Source organism: Pezoporus occidentalis, unplaced genomic scaffold (assembly GCF_034315485.1).
Source record: "Pezoporus occidentalis ecotype Australia unplaced genomic scaffold, CSIRO_AGI_Poc_V1 ctg277, whole genome shotgun sequence".
Lineage (NCBI taxonomy): Eukaryota > Metazoa > Chordata > Aves > Psittaciformes > Psittacidae > Pezoporus > Pezoporus occidentalis.
In genome coordinates, this window is record NW_026914686.1 from 223,281 (window position 1) to 238,062 (window position 14,782).

At 47.6% G+C, this 14,782-nt stretch overlaps 1 protein-coding gene across 13 annotated transcripts in view; it reads left to right on the forward strand.

The window, feature by feature from the left end:
• Positions 1-14,782, forward strand: part of TANC2 (tetratricopeptide repeat, ankyrin repeat and coiled-coil containing 2) — a 218,872-nt gene that overhangs the window by 159,953 nt on the left and 44,137 nt on the right. For all 13 annotated transcript variants that reach the window (XM_062625109.1, XM_062625112.1, XM_062625115.1 and 10 more), the window contains 3 exons: positions 6,280-6,511; positions 9,694-9,860; positions 12,161-12,768. In XM_062625109.1, the coding sequence (XP_062481093.1) occupies positions 6,280-6,511; positions 9,694-9,860; positions 12,161-12,768 (1,007 nt within the window). The remainder of the gene's footprint in view (positions 1-6,279; positions 6,512-9,693; positions 9,861-12,160; positions 12,769-14,782) is intronic.

Here is a 14,782-nt window from a genome sequence, read left to right on the forward strand (position 1 = left end):
GGCAATGTATAACTTGGACTGGTGCACTCAGCTGAAGCATGATGCTAGAATCACAGCATCATTTAGGTTGGATAAGACCCTTAAGATTATCATGTCTAACCATGGTGCCAAGTTTACCACTAGATCATGTCCCTCAATGCCACATCTACATGTCTTTTAAATACTTCCAGGGATGGTGACACAATATTTCTTGTCCAGAGCTGGTCCTTTACCTCAGAGAAGTTAAATGAGAAGCTTTCCCACCAACCCTGCATTGAAAAACACTGATCCACAAATACGTGGCCTTTGCCTTTCAGCAAGGGGCACCAGCACCGTTCAGAGGTACAGTAGCCCAAGTTGAGATCAGTTCAGCTCTAAGGAAGAAGCCTAAACCGTGTCCTCTCTGCTTAGGGTCACCTTCTCTATTTTCCCTGAAGGTTTTGTCCTTTACTCACAGAGGATTTTTAATGGATCTGCTCTGCAGTTTTAAATAACCCATTGAACAGCTACATTCTTTGGCTTTCTGGATGCTCTGTGGTTACTTGTGGTAGCAGCACTTAAACAAATGGGCTTGAAAGCCAGCTCTGCTGCACTAATGGGTTGTACCTTATGTAGAGCAGCTGGTGAGGAGCTGTACATCCATTGCATTAGTGCACTCAGCTGGTGCTGAGCACGACTGGTGGCTTTGGATGCTCTTCTCCCCATCCTCCAAGCCATAGGCCAAAGAGGCGTTATGGTTGCTACAGGCATAGTTAAAACCAAGAGGGAGTACCTTATAGAGGTGGGGGATTCATTACTTTGAGCCTTGATGCCCTGCGACACTAATGAGTTTCAGAGGGCATTTACTGGCACACTCCACTATGTAAAAGTAATGAACATTCCCAATAAACTGGGTCACCACATCCATGCACGGTCATGTGCAATGGATAAAATACAGCAGTGCTGATTTTCATTTCCATTATTACAGCCTGGCAAATGGCAGAGAAATCATTATACTGAATTCGTTTGAAGCTATTTTGTATGGGTCAAAAAGAAAAGAGAGATTTTATTAGGTACAGAAATAGGGTTAAAATACAACATAGAAGCAGTGGAGGAACTGGGGTGTTGCTGCAAGCTCGGATCTGTGAGGTTGGTCCTTTGGAGAGGTGGTTTGCAGAATGGCCTCCTTGCACAGTACGTGAAGAAGGCTGAGACAAATAGGGTCATAGAATGGTTTGGGTTGAAGGGACCTTAAAGCTCCTCCAGTTCCAACCCCTGCCACAAGCAGGGACACCTTCCACTGGAGCAGCTTGCTCCAAGCCCCTGTGTCCAGCCTGGCCTTGAACACTGCCAGGGATGGGGCAGCCACAGCTTCTCTGGGCACCCTGTGCCAGCGCCTCAGCACCCTCACAGGGAAGAGCTTCTACGTTATCTCCAGCCTGAACTTTCCCTGTTTCAGTTTGAACCCATCACCCCTTGTCCTATCACTGCAGTCCCTGATGAAGAGTCCATCCCCAACATCCTTGTAGCCCCCTTCAGCCACTGGAAGCTGCTCTGAGGCCTCCACGCAGTTTCTCTTCTCCAGGCTGAACAGCCCCAACTTTCTCAGCCTGTCTTTGTATGGGAGGTGCTCCAGCCCCTTAAATGACACCAGAGGTGGGATGTCAAAGGGATGATATTAACAAATAGTGCCAGAGACCTGCTTAAAATGGGCCTGTCCTATTAAATAAAAATAACTTATTTCCCTTGAGCCACCTTCAGCCCCTTTTTCTCCCTCGATGTTCTCCAGCCTTTCTCACACTGTTGTCGTCTCCTGCTCCTCCTGACGTGTCGTTTTCTTCCCCTTCTCTCTTTTCTTCCCCCCCATCACAGTTGAGTCTCTCCTCTCCCTCTGTACTTTATAGGTGATGCACAATCTCTTTTGTACTTCATTTTTTCTCCTCTCTGTGCCTGCTTCAGCCTCTTTCTCCTGCTGTGTTCACATAGGTCTTCCCCTTCTCTTCCACTGGCGTTTTACATTATCCTTGGAATAGCATCTTCCTTTCTCATCCAGCGGCTGTTTTCCTAGGTCCTGACTTGTATGAAGGAATCTCCCTTTTTTTCCTGATATCATGGAATTCTTCCATATCTGCTCAGCTGAGCCCAAGCCAAGGAAAATCAGTAGCTTGGCCTTGGAGATGTGGAGCGCAGTTTGCATGGTGTGGGGAGGAGAGGTGCAGGAAGAAACGTGAAACATCCGTGTGTCAGGATGGGACATGAGGGCTGCATCCAATGGAAGGACAGCAGAAAGCATGGTGGGAAGTTGAAGGTTACACGAGGCTGGATGAAGGGAGAAATGGGAAGAGGTTGTGGCCTCTGAATAGAATAGAATGGCTGGTGTTGGAAGGGTTGGAAGAAGAGGCTCGTGAAGGTCTGCTGGATTTAACACCTAAAGAGACCTATGAATGTCTGTCATAATTGTGCTTTAGCAATTCAGAAGCTGAAGTTTGTGTCATTTCTGAGGAAATGGGAGTTTTGGTGCTCCTTGACCGCACTTCAGGAGAGAATGGGGCTGTGCTGAACAGCGGCCATGGTCTGTTAGAGGCTTTGCACTGCCATCACCACATCTGGTGTTTCTCAAGCTCTAGAACACATCATTAATGGTTAGAATAAATTGGCTACCAGAAAGCTCCTGATAAATGGAATGTGGTGTGTAGCCAGCTGGAGGAGGTAACCACTGCAAGTAAAACATGCCCCATACAAGAGAGAATTGTTTGGAAGCTCCCTTTCAAGCAAGAAAGGAAGCTGTCCAAGTTTGTAACTTCTTGGCATTTGATGTTTCATATAAACAACATAATGCCTTGCTCGCTCAGTGCGGAGTCACTCGACTTGTTGAAACTGCATCCTCAGCCCTTGGAACGATGACATAAACAGATCTCTTGAGCACTTCCCTCCATCTGGGTGTTACTTTTCCCATCCTTGTCACTTCTGCGCTAGGGTCACTGACGGGTGTTGTGTATTTCCTGTTTGCAACCCAGTGATTGAAGCGTAATGAAATGTTAGAGCAAAGACTGTAAAATGATTGAACAAACCTGATGGCTGGAATGGAGTCTGAAGGTTTTGCAGGTCCAGTTCACTGTTTATAGTGTTTGGTGCTATGTGATGACAAAGTTCAAACTGAAAGGAGAAAAAATGATGCCTTGAATCGTATTGGGCAACAGTGGATGTTTCCTGGTCCCAACATGCAGCCATGTCCATCCCTTTGGAAGAAAGCGCTGTTCCCTGGTAACAGAGTTCCTAGGTAAAATGAAATGTTTAATTCAAGGGTTTTGTTGATGGTGAGAGAGGGTTGGGATTTTTTCAAGCAGTTTTTGAAAGCAGAGCAATTGGATTTATGGAAAAATCAGCTTTTACAGAGAGCAGAATTTTTCAGTGTAAAGTTATTTAGTATCTAAATATATAAAGTGAAATAATTGGGAAAAGGCCTTATCCAGAGCGTGAGCAGCTGGGTCTTAAAGGTGTCCACATAATACAGGGGAGAAAGAACAGGGTTTGAACCTGTTTGGGGATGGGACCCATCAACATGAACCTGTTGGTTGTCCTGAGGTCTCTTCCATTCACTTTGCACTTTAAGCCTGGCTTCATTCCCAGGGAACAGGGAAGTGCTTTGAAACCTTGGAAAGTTTTACAGGATAGTTTTACCAGTGCTAGGCCAAGGGGAATGGCTTTAACCTGCCCGAGGGGAGACTGAGATGAGCTCTTAGGCAGAAGCTCTTCCCTGGGAGGGTGCTGAGGCGCTGGCACAGGGTGCCCAGAGAAGCTGTGGCTGCCCCATCCCTGGCAGTGTTCAAGGCCAGGTTGGACACAGGGGCTTGGAGCAAGCTGCTCCAGTGGAAGGTGGAAGATTCTCTGGTGACAAAAGTGTTTCCCACCCAGCTCTGGCTCTGTCGGTGAGGAGCTCGATTCCTAGCACCAGGCTGAGCTCACAGCGCTGGCTTTTGGCAGCTTCTCTGATTTGAAGGTGGAGAAAATGTCACGGGGAATAAATAACATCAAGATGAATTTTGGTGCAGTCACATTTCTGATGTTCTCAAAATGCCTTTCCCAGATCTTCATTGCTTCAGATCCACCTATTGAGCTTCGCATTCAACCTGCAGTTTAAGGCTTACTCAATAGATCAGTACATCCAGCACAAGGATCAAGAGTGGACATGAAGGGGCTTAAGTTAGCTGAGTTGTAACTGGAGTATGTCCCAATATCCAGCAGTGACCATTCCCTTTACTGTGAGGGAGCTAGAGCTCTGCTTACAGCAATGTGGTTTCTGTTACTGGGTACCTGATATCAAGGGATGGCCACTTAAGAACTTTGTGCTATGGACTCCACACGTTATAATCCCCAAATAAATAGGGTTGTTGAAAAGAAATAGCTGCCTTCATTATTGCTTTACCCAGTGCTGTTCTCTAAGGGAATAAATTACATTTTAACTGGCTGGTAGGAAAAAAACTGTTAGGAATTTGGAGGTATCCATTGAAGCTTAAGCCATATGTATTAGGGCTTGGTAACTGAAATAAAACCCTACCTCCATCAGCACTCTGTGCATCACAGCTCATTGTGAGTGTGAAAGGAAATTGTTGCATTAGACCACATTGGTAATTTCATATATTATTAGTTAAAAGCCAGCACTGAGCCAGCAGTGTGTGAGGACCCCACAGCCTGATGGCTTCCTTTCTTGGTACCATGCTTCGCAGTCACAGAGCTCAGAGGCTTGATGCATCACCCCGTCTGCTGTGAACCGAGGGCTGCTTATTGCAGGTGTAAAGCCAGAGAGCCCTAATCATGGCCCACAGCATGGGACACATTCCATGTGAGTGCACACGGCATCCAGGAAAGCCACAGCAATCTCACGTGTGCAGTGGCCTTGGCTGTATGGTGTTCCCAGGTTCAGAAATGTGGTTTATGCAATATTCTGTGCTCCAGGGCAGTAGTGCTCTTCATGGAATCAAAGAGTGGTTTGGGTGGGAAAGGACCTTAAAGCTCCTCCAGCTCCAACCCCTGCCACAGGCAGGGACCCCTTCCCCTAGAGCAGCTTGCTCCAAGCCCCTGTGTCCAACCTGGCCTTGAACACTGCCAGGGATGGGGCAGCCACAGCTTCTCTGGGCACCCTGTGCCAGCGCCTCAGCACCCTCACAGGGAAGAGCTTCTGCCTAAGAGCTCATCTCAGTCTCCCCTCTGGCAGGTTCAAGCCATTCCCCTTGGCCTGTCCCTACAGGCCCTTGTCCCAAGCCCCTCTCCAGCTTTCCTGCAGCCCCTTCAGGCAGTGGAGCTGCTCTCAGGTCTCCCCTTCAGGAGCCTTCTCTTCTCCAGGCTGCCCCAGCCCAGCTCTCTCAGCCTGGCTCCAGAGCAGAGCTGCTCCAGCCCTCACAGCAGCTCCGTGCCTTCTGGAGGGGTTTGGTACAAAACTGCTCCCTCCTGCCTTGCTGGGACAGTTTTGGATGCTGCCAGTGACGTTTGGAAAGAAAACCCAGTGGAGCAGGAAAAGGCTGTTTGACCTGGCAGACACTCCCAGCAAAAGGCCAGGCAGTGATGTGTGAGGGACAGGAGGAGCTGGAGCAGCCTGACCGGAGAGAGCACTGCAAGCAGCGAGAGATCTCTGTGGGTATCTTAGTAATATTGCAGACAGAAACAGGACAGTTGGTAGATTGGACTGAGAACATATCACTGTTCTTTAATAAGTGGGCAGGGTTTAGTGGATGCGGAGTTTGGGTAGCTGGAAATTGAGGTGACTTGGGGAAAGAGGAAGTTCTCCCTTGTTTTTCCCTATTCAATTGGTTTTCTGAGTGAGGGCTCACGAATGTGCAGTAACTCTGATGCCCCCTCCTTCATGGGGATCTGTCCTTTGCAGGTGCTGCCGTGATGTCAGGTCCTCAGTGGGTGCTCTCTGCCTGCCCCTACAGAGCTTGACATTTGCAAACAGCAAATAATAAATAAGTTCAAGGAAACAATCGCACATTATTACTGACAGTGAGCACTTAACCAGAGCTTGGAGCACAGTCCTAGCGCTCCCTGCTCGCTGTGGGCTCCGCCTGTGTCACTGTCTGTCACTGTCTGTGAGCAGCTACAGCTTCACTCCATTTATTCCTCCAGCGGCAGGTCCAGTCATTCCTCAGATCAGTGCCTGGTTTTCCCAGCTGATTCGCCTGGATTTATGTCACAGGGAGTTAGCACTCACTTCTCCTAAAGACCTCACCTGCCACGATGCATGAGGCTCAGCAAATCGAGACCGCTGCTTTGCCCACCCTGCCCTGATGAAGCTGTGGGTTTTGTTCTTTCTCTCTTCGCCAGGTCGTTGCTTATCACTACTGCCAGGCTGACAATGCCTACACCTGCCTGGTGCCGGAGTTTGTGCACAACGTGGCCGCGCTGCTCTGCCGCTCGCCCCAGTTCGTCGCCTACAGGGAGCAGCTCCTGCGAGAGCCCCACCTGCAGAGCATGCTGAGCCTGAGGTCCTGCGTGCAGGACCCCATGGCCTCCTTCCGCAGGGGAGTCCTGGAGCCCTTGGAGAACCTGCACAAAGGTATTGTAATCATGGAGAGAATCCCAGACTGGTTTGGGTTGAAGGGACCTTAAAGCTCACCCAGCTCCAACCCCTGCCACGGGCAGGGACCCCTTCCACCGGAGCAGCTTGCTCCAAGCCCCTGTGTCCAACCAGGCCTTGAACACTGCCAGGGATGGGGCAGCCACAGCTTCTCTGGGCACCCTGTGCCAGCGCCTCAGCACCCTCACAGGGAAGAGCTTCTGCCTTATCTCCAACCCAAATCTCCCCTGTTTCAATTTTAACCCATTCTTCCTCGTCCTGTCCCTACAGGCCCTTGTCCAAAGCCCCTCTCCAGGTTTCTGTAGCCCCTTTAGGCACCAAGGTCTCCCCTTCAGGAGCCTTCTCTTCTCCACCTGACCCAGCCCTTGATATTCCATGCACTTTCCCTGAGCTCCCACACACCTTATTTTTTGGCTTTTTGGGGAAGTGATAGATTAATGCTTGTGGGTCACATCCCAAGAGCTGCAGGGAAGAGCCAGGTTCTGCAGGAGCTGGGAAACCATGTGTGTATGGAAGCAAGGGGTTAAGCACCCTTCTCCTCCCAATACAACGGGGAATGGTTGGACTTGATGATCTTAAAGGTCTTTTCCAACCTGGTTGATTCTATGATTCCCTGCCATTATTTAGTGGGCTTTTGAGAATTCGAAGCTTTCACCAAACGAACTGATAGCATGAAAGTCCATAAATCCCCTGGGTAAGCTTCCAGGGAGGTTTGTAACAAGCCTTATCCTGATTACAGGCTTCAGAGCTTTTTCTAATGCAGCATTGGCTTTGTCTCCTTTTCCTTCTTTGCTCTGCAAGACACAACTAATTCCTTGTGACAGTGGCTAGATTTCTTTGCTCGTTGCCATGAAAACTGTCAGAGCACCGCAGAGTTGAGGACTCTCTTGTCCTGCAAAACCATGGTTATCCAAACACCGTGCTGCAGGTTGGCTGCAGTAACAGCTCAGATAATTTGTTGTTACCACCTTCCATATCACAGTGTAGGAGCCAACATGAAATGGATGCACCTTCCACTAGATTCAAAGCCCTGTTGCTCAAATCAGCTCTTCAGAGCACAGCATCCAAACTCTGAGCAGCAGCAGCTGGGTCCAACACGTGTGATTCCACCAGGCACAAAGCAGACGTGGAGCCAGCACAGTTGATTTTCCTGGCATGGAGAAATGTCACTGTAGGAGTAGTGTGGCTACTCTTCCCTACCAACACTTCTGGCGAAAAAAGAAGATACATTTAGGAACCACTGTTCCAAAGGAAAAGAATTCCTGGTTATTACAGTAAATCCTTAGGAGGTATTTCAACTCTTGAATCAGAGCATCTTGCGGCAGGGGCATTGGAATTAGATGATCTTTAAGGTCCCTTCCAACCCAGAACCATTCTCTGATGCATATTATTCTGGTCTTAAATTTTGGAGGGTAGAGAAAAGCCTTTTTCTTCTTCCCTTCTTGTGCCCTGCACTGAATACAGCTCCAGTGGAGCCAGTGATCAGGACTCCCACCTTCCAGCCCTGCTGATGGACAGTCCTGGTGAGCTGCTCTGCACCCAGTGTTCTGTACCAAAGTGAGCAGTGTCTGGAAACTGGCTTTAAAACATGTCACATTCAAGACTCTGTAAATACATCAACAGGTCTTTTACAAGGTGCTGTTGAAGCTTTAGTGCTACTGGGACAAGGTGACTGTGTAGCTGTTTATGGTGACTGTGACTGAGAAAGTTAGATTCATGTTTCTCAAAGATCTATATGTAGGAGAAGAAAGTTCTGATTCTTCCCCTACTCCCTGCTTTCTCCTCTCTCCCTCAGGCTTTATGAGAAACATGAGATGCGGGTATAAAACTCAAGCTCCATATTCACTCCAAGCTTTCAGAGGGTCATAGTGTACCAAATAACCTTACTGAGAAGTTAATGGAAATCTGTGGTCATTTTCAAAATACATGTTTTTCATAGGGATATGAACAGTGCCTTAGGAAATAAATGTAGCTGGGTAATGTCAGGCAAGGACAAGATGCTCAGCAGTACCAAACACAAGGTGTTTACGTGTTTCTGCTCTTCCTGGAACACCACAGAGATGCTCCTGTCATCAGTGAACATCTTGTGCTTATAGAGAATTTCCTGATGCAATTTAAAGAGCCCACCTGCTATTGGGAGTACTGAGCTTTTTGATAGCAAGATTTAGTCATGGTACTTCACAAAGAGCAAGCTTTATATAGCTCAGCATCTGTAGTACCATGTTAACAGCATATGTTAACAGTGGACTCAGATATCCTGTTTCCCGCCCATTTTTATTAGGGAAGATTACCTTTGAGAAGATACCACTTGAGCTTAAGATGCAAGTCCAGAAGAACCTTTCCGTTAGTTATAGCTGAGCAGGAGCTATGCTCAGCATCTGCTGTAGAAACACTGACTTCATTGTCTACATCAGTGTTCACCAGCAGCAAAATAACCCTGGTTAAAAAGCGTGCTTTTTGTGGGATCTTTTTTGTTCCCCTCAACTCATTTATTAAAGAGGCTTTGTAAAAGGTATGGGTGTGGGATCAAAGTGCTTTACAGGCCTGGAAGTCAGAGTCATTTTGAACAGAGGCTGTAACCTCCAAACTGTTGCCTGCCCGCCCCCCCCACGCAGAGTGATGGTTTACTCTCCTCAGATGATGGCTTGGCCTGTGAATCAGCCTTGCTTTTGCTTCACGATGCTTGCAAAGACCTTTATCCATCAAGAAGTCAGCGCCCAGAGGGCAGGTGCCAAGACTGGAAGGATCTGGAGGTGCTGGGGGGGTGAACTTCTTGGTGCAGCTTCATTCAGCAGTTGCAGAAATGAAGCCAGGCTGACATCAGGGGGAGAGTTTAATATTAAAACAATAAAGAACCACGAACAGTGTGTTTAGTAAAACTTCTCCACAAGGTACTGATTCGCATCAAGTAACATTGGACTTTGTGGAGGAGGTAATGTTTAAAAATGGTTAGCTGCTCTATCTGAGGCGTCAGTTGTGTGTGTTGAATTGAAACTGTATGTGTCGCCTGCCTCTGTGTCATGTACCGTAAAAAGGAGCTGCTACTGTGTCTTTCTCCTTTAGCAGTACCTGATGGTGCTTTAAACCACTGTAGTGACTTTGCAGTACATTGTAGTTGCATGTCTTGCCTTTCAGATAAAGGCTTTTTCTCTTTCTCACAGAGAGGAAGATCCCTGATGAAGATTTCATTATATTAATTGATGGTTTAAATGAGGCTGAATTTCACAAGCCAGATTATGGAGACACCATAGTATCATTCCTGAGCAAGATGATCGGGAAATTCCCTTCCTGGCTGAAGCTGGTAGTGACAGTCAGGACAAGTCTACAGGTATGTTGAGACCAAGAATTGATAAGCTGTGTCATTGTCAATGTGGGCTTTGATAAAGATCTTAGTGGATATCTGGATTTGCTTAGACCCTTATTTCAGGTTATCCTTTGGGGGTTTTTTGTACTTGGATTTACATTCATGTCCCCAGACTCACTTTACAGCTTTGAGTGGATCTAATCCAGCATTGCTTATTCATGTCAATAAATGCGCATCAGCAAAGAGTTTAGATCATTTGAATGAGACAGCTTAAGTACCAACAGGCTACTTCCCAAGCGTAATAGGAGGGTAGGGCCTAATGTCTGTCAGTGTTGCTTGTGAACACCCTCTCCTCCATGTGGAAGGGCAAAATAATCCCTATCTTCATACCCCTTCTATGTGACCCAGAGTGTGAGGCTCTGATTGTTTCAGTCTGGAGGAGTGAGTGTCAGGCCAAGGCATAATTCAGCTCAGAGAAGACTACCTTGAGCTGGTGCTGAAGCTCTGAACGTTCTTGGGGGTTTAGGTTGTCCTGGAGTATTAGTGTTTTAATTTGCAGCTGGGCAGGTTTTTACCTTCAGCCTGTCCTTAGCTCCTCACCACCATCCTCTGGGCAGAAGGACTGAGCTGACCTTAGCTTGTTAGCACAACTGCTCATATGACTGGAGCAAGCTGGGAATCATAATATCCCAGACTGGTTTGGGTTGGAAAGGGCCTTAAAGCTCCTCCAGCTCCGACCCCTGCCACGGGCAGGGACACCTTCCACTGGAGCAGCTTGCTCCAAGCCCCTGTGTCCAACCTGGCCTTGAACACTGCCAGGGATGGGGCAGCCACAGCTTCTCTGGGCACCCTGTGCCAGCGCCTCAGCACCCTCACAGGGAAGAGCTTCTGCCTAAGAGCTCATCTCAGTCTCCCCTCGGGCAGGTTAAAGCCATTCCCCTTGGCCTGTCCCTACAGGCCCTTGTCCCAAGCCCCTCTCCAGGTTTCCTGCAGCCCCTTTAGGCACTGGAGCTGCTCTAAGGTCTCCCCTTCAGGAGCCTTCTCTTGTCCAGGCTGCCCCAGCCCAGCTCTCTCAGCCTGGCTCCACTGTGCACAAACACAGTGACCCAGTTTGGGCAGATCTGCTCTTTCAGCTCTTTCACAGCAGAGCTGGTTGATTTGCAGCATCACTTGCGGGAGCATTCACACTGAGTGTCAGAGCCAGGAGCCCAGAGGAGACAGATGTCGGAAGGATGGGACACACATTTGGATTCCAGCTCAGAGCTGCTCTTCAGCTGGCCCAGCTGCTCCAGGCAGAAGGGATAGTCTGCAGCTCCATAGTTCTCATTTTTTCATTATTAGCCCTTTTTTTCAGCAGCACAGAGCTGTGGAGTTCATTTTTACTGAGCTCCATTAAGCACCTTTACTGAGATTGACTAATATTTACTGAGATCCACAGATTGATTTACTGTGGTCCTCCTGGCAGGGCACTGAGTGCTGGTTCCATCAAAGCAGGCAGCTGCTGCATGCTGCCTTGGTAACAAGGAACAGCATCTGCTCCCCAAGACACCAGGAGAGCACAGGCTGCTTTGTGCTGGAGTTCTTTGGGTTTGCTCATTAATGGAGTAGATTAAACATCATTTGGAAGAAATCTTCTCTTAGTTGTAGGTAAACTGCATCCCTATGACTTGGATCCCTCCTTTCATTGGGGCTTTTGCAGCCCTGTTGCGTTCACTGCGAGCCTGAGGTTTGCACTGTGCTCACCCTCTTCATTTTCTTGGGAAGTTGATGTCTGCCTGGTCCAGCTCCATTGTGCCATTCCTCCTCTCTAGGCAGAGAGTGAAAGCCCAGGATGCAAGAATTCCTTTGGAAAGGCCTTTGGTGATCTTTGGTTTATGTTGTATAAGCATCATCACTGAGTTCAGCAGAATCCCTACCTTGCAGCAGACAAATGTATTTATTTGGCACTGGAAAATAGCTCACATTGGTCATCTGGTTGTCCTTTCACTCTGCCATGACAGCAAAAGGGATGCCGCTTTGATACGTGGTGGGAATGGGGTCGGAATAACAAGGGCACTGCTCGGGGTTAATTTGCCAGCCATGGTTGCAGTGTTTAGGAGCAGTGTCCTTCAGTTTTATTCCAGTCACGTTTCGCACACAACCTACTTGATTATAGATGAGATTGTGAGGTCCTGAGGGCACAAACTGCCACCTTGTGTGCCTGCCCTGATGGAAGAGGTCTTAAAGGAGTCTCAAAGGTGCTGTTGTAAAAAGAATTACATTTACTTAATGAATAATAAACACTGCCAGCATGAGTTCCCTTTTCTTTTGTCCTTTCTTTGTAGGAAATAATTAAGCTGTTGCCCTTCCACAGAATATTTTTGGATAGACTGGAAGAGAATGAAGCTATAGACCAGGACCTGCAGGCATATATCCTTCATCGGATACACAGCAGCTCGGAGATCCAGAACAACATCTCGCTCAACGGCAAAATGGACAACACTACGTTTGGCAAACTCAGTTCTCACCTCAAGACCTTGAGCCAAGGATCCTACCTGTACCTAAAACTCACTTTTGATCTCATCGAGAAAGGATACCTAGTACTAAAAAGCTCCAGCTACAAAGTAGTGCCAGTGTCTCTGTCAGAAGTTTACCTATTGCAGTGCAATATGAAGTTCCCAACGCAGTCTTCCTTTGATCGGGTTATGCCTCTCTTGAATGTGGCAGTGGCATCTCTGCATCCATTAACAGATGAACATATTTTTCAGGCCATTAATGCAGGTAACATTGAGGGCACTTTGGAGTGGGATGACTTTCAGCAGAGGATGGAGAACCTTTCTATGTTTCTTATCAAACGTAGAGATATGACGCGAATGTTTGTTCATCCCTCTTTCCGCGAATGGCTTATTTGGAGAGAAGAAGGTGAAAAGACCAAGTTTCTTTGTGATCCTAGGTAAGCAAATGTTCTGAGAAATCAAGAGCTTACAAATGTGTTCACCTCATACTGTTATCTGTATCATGGATGGGGTTACCTGACTTTGCTCTGCAGATCTCTACCTCCGTATTAGTCACCTTAGGTCTGTGTTCATGGAAAGAAATAAGCACTCCCTGGTCACACAGCAGGCCCCAGGTTGACTACTTCCCATATGGGCATCACCAGGGATGCCTTGTGTTTCGCAGAGCACTCCTGGAGAAGGGGAATCATCCTCCCTTTCTTCAAAGATGCCAAAAGCATGTGAAATAAGAGGATAAGAAGGTGAAAGATGAGTGGTGTGGCTGCGTCTTTTGCAAATGTCGTTTTGAAAACAAAATCAGGGGCAGAATCGGGCTGAAGCAGTTTTGGGCTGTAAATGCATCTGTAGTCTTCATGATAGCAACTGAATGCTGGTTTAGCTCGCAGGGAGCAGAATTTAATCATGGTTAGATTTATGTTCTCTAAACCCAATGATCACTATTAACAGCGTTATCTTTGTTTCTACTGAAGAGTGGGAACAGGCACTGATTGCTGTTCCAGTGGTTTATCCCCACAAGCTTTGCTCCATTTTGGCTGCCTATTTCTTCAAATGTGGTGATAAACATCAGGGAGACGCTCAGATTCAAGGCTGTGCCACTGCTTATACCAGACCTTATGGTCAGTCTGAAGGGAGGCTGATGGTATCTGCTGGAACTGAAAATCAACCTGGCTATTAGCTGTTAGCAGTGCCAGGGTGATTTACCACTTTAGGTTTTGTGGTAAACAGGCTGCAGGAGAATAACACTGTATAGCTCCTCCCCACGGGCATCTTCTCTGGCTTAGGAGCTTGTGCACAGGAGTCCCGTCGAGCAAACCCTTTGTAAACCATCTCACAGCAGCAGGTGCCTTTATATCAATCCGTGTTGGTTCTTCACTATCCTTCCTCAGAGCCATTAAGTGCTTGTCACTGTCTGATGCTTTTCCACTCTGTTTGCAATGCCTGGCGGTGTCAGCTTGCTCCCTCCCAGTTGTTCCCACCCAGCGCTACTGGTTTTGGCTGGCCCCTGTGGTTTTGGCTGCCCTGGCCTTTCTGCACACAGCTTCCCAATCCTTGCATCGTCTCTGTGGCCCTTCTGTGGACCCTCTCCAGCCTGTCTGTGTCTTCTAGTAGAGGGGGGACAAAACTGAACTTCACTGTTAGGAAAACAGAATTAAGGTGCAGGATGCTCACTGGTGGGTAAGGCACTTGGCATAGGTTGGGTGCTGCATGTGGTAGCAGTGCATACAGCTGGGCAATGTGGGGCTTTGCTTCTGTGAGTCCGGAAATCCTCCTCTTCATCCTCACAGCGATGGGGGAGGATGTTCTTTGAATGCCAGCTTGGGAATGAAACTCAAACATGCTGCATTTTAGGTGGTTTTGCACTGAAACCAAGCATGCGACACGTGTGATTTTTAGCATGAAGGCACAAATCAGCCTGTACTCCCTCACCCAGTCACCAGCAGGGTATCTCTGTTCAGGTTTGGTGCTGCCTTTCATGAACATCACAAACACGTCTCTCTGCCCTCGAAGACCATTCAGGAGCCTTTCAGATACCACTTTTCATCCCATATGTGCCATTTCCCATGATAAATTAATGATGACTTTAATGTGCACAAGGAGCACTCCTGCTCTTTGCAGGTAGAGGATCCCTGCAGAGCTAACTCCACTCAGCTCCTTACCCCTGGTGATAAAGAAGTTACAGCGAGTGTAATGGGCTGCCACTGCCTTGAGTCCATACGTACTGGAGGACTAATAAATGTCTCTAATGTATAATGGACACTAATTGCATTATACTCTGATGGTAGATAATGAAACAGGATCCATTTCAGTGATTAATAGAGAAGACCCCCTGAGATTCAGCAATTGCACTTCTCCAGCTCCTCCTGTCCAGCTCTCAGGAAAGAGCTAAATGAGATGTTGAGCTCAAAGCATGGTAAACCCTTGGCAATGATTAAGATAAGTGATGATCTTTCA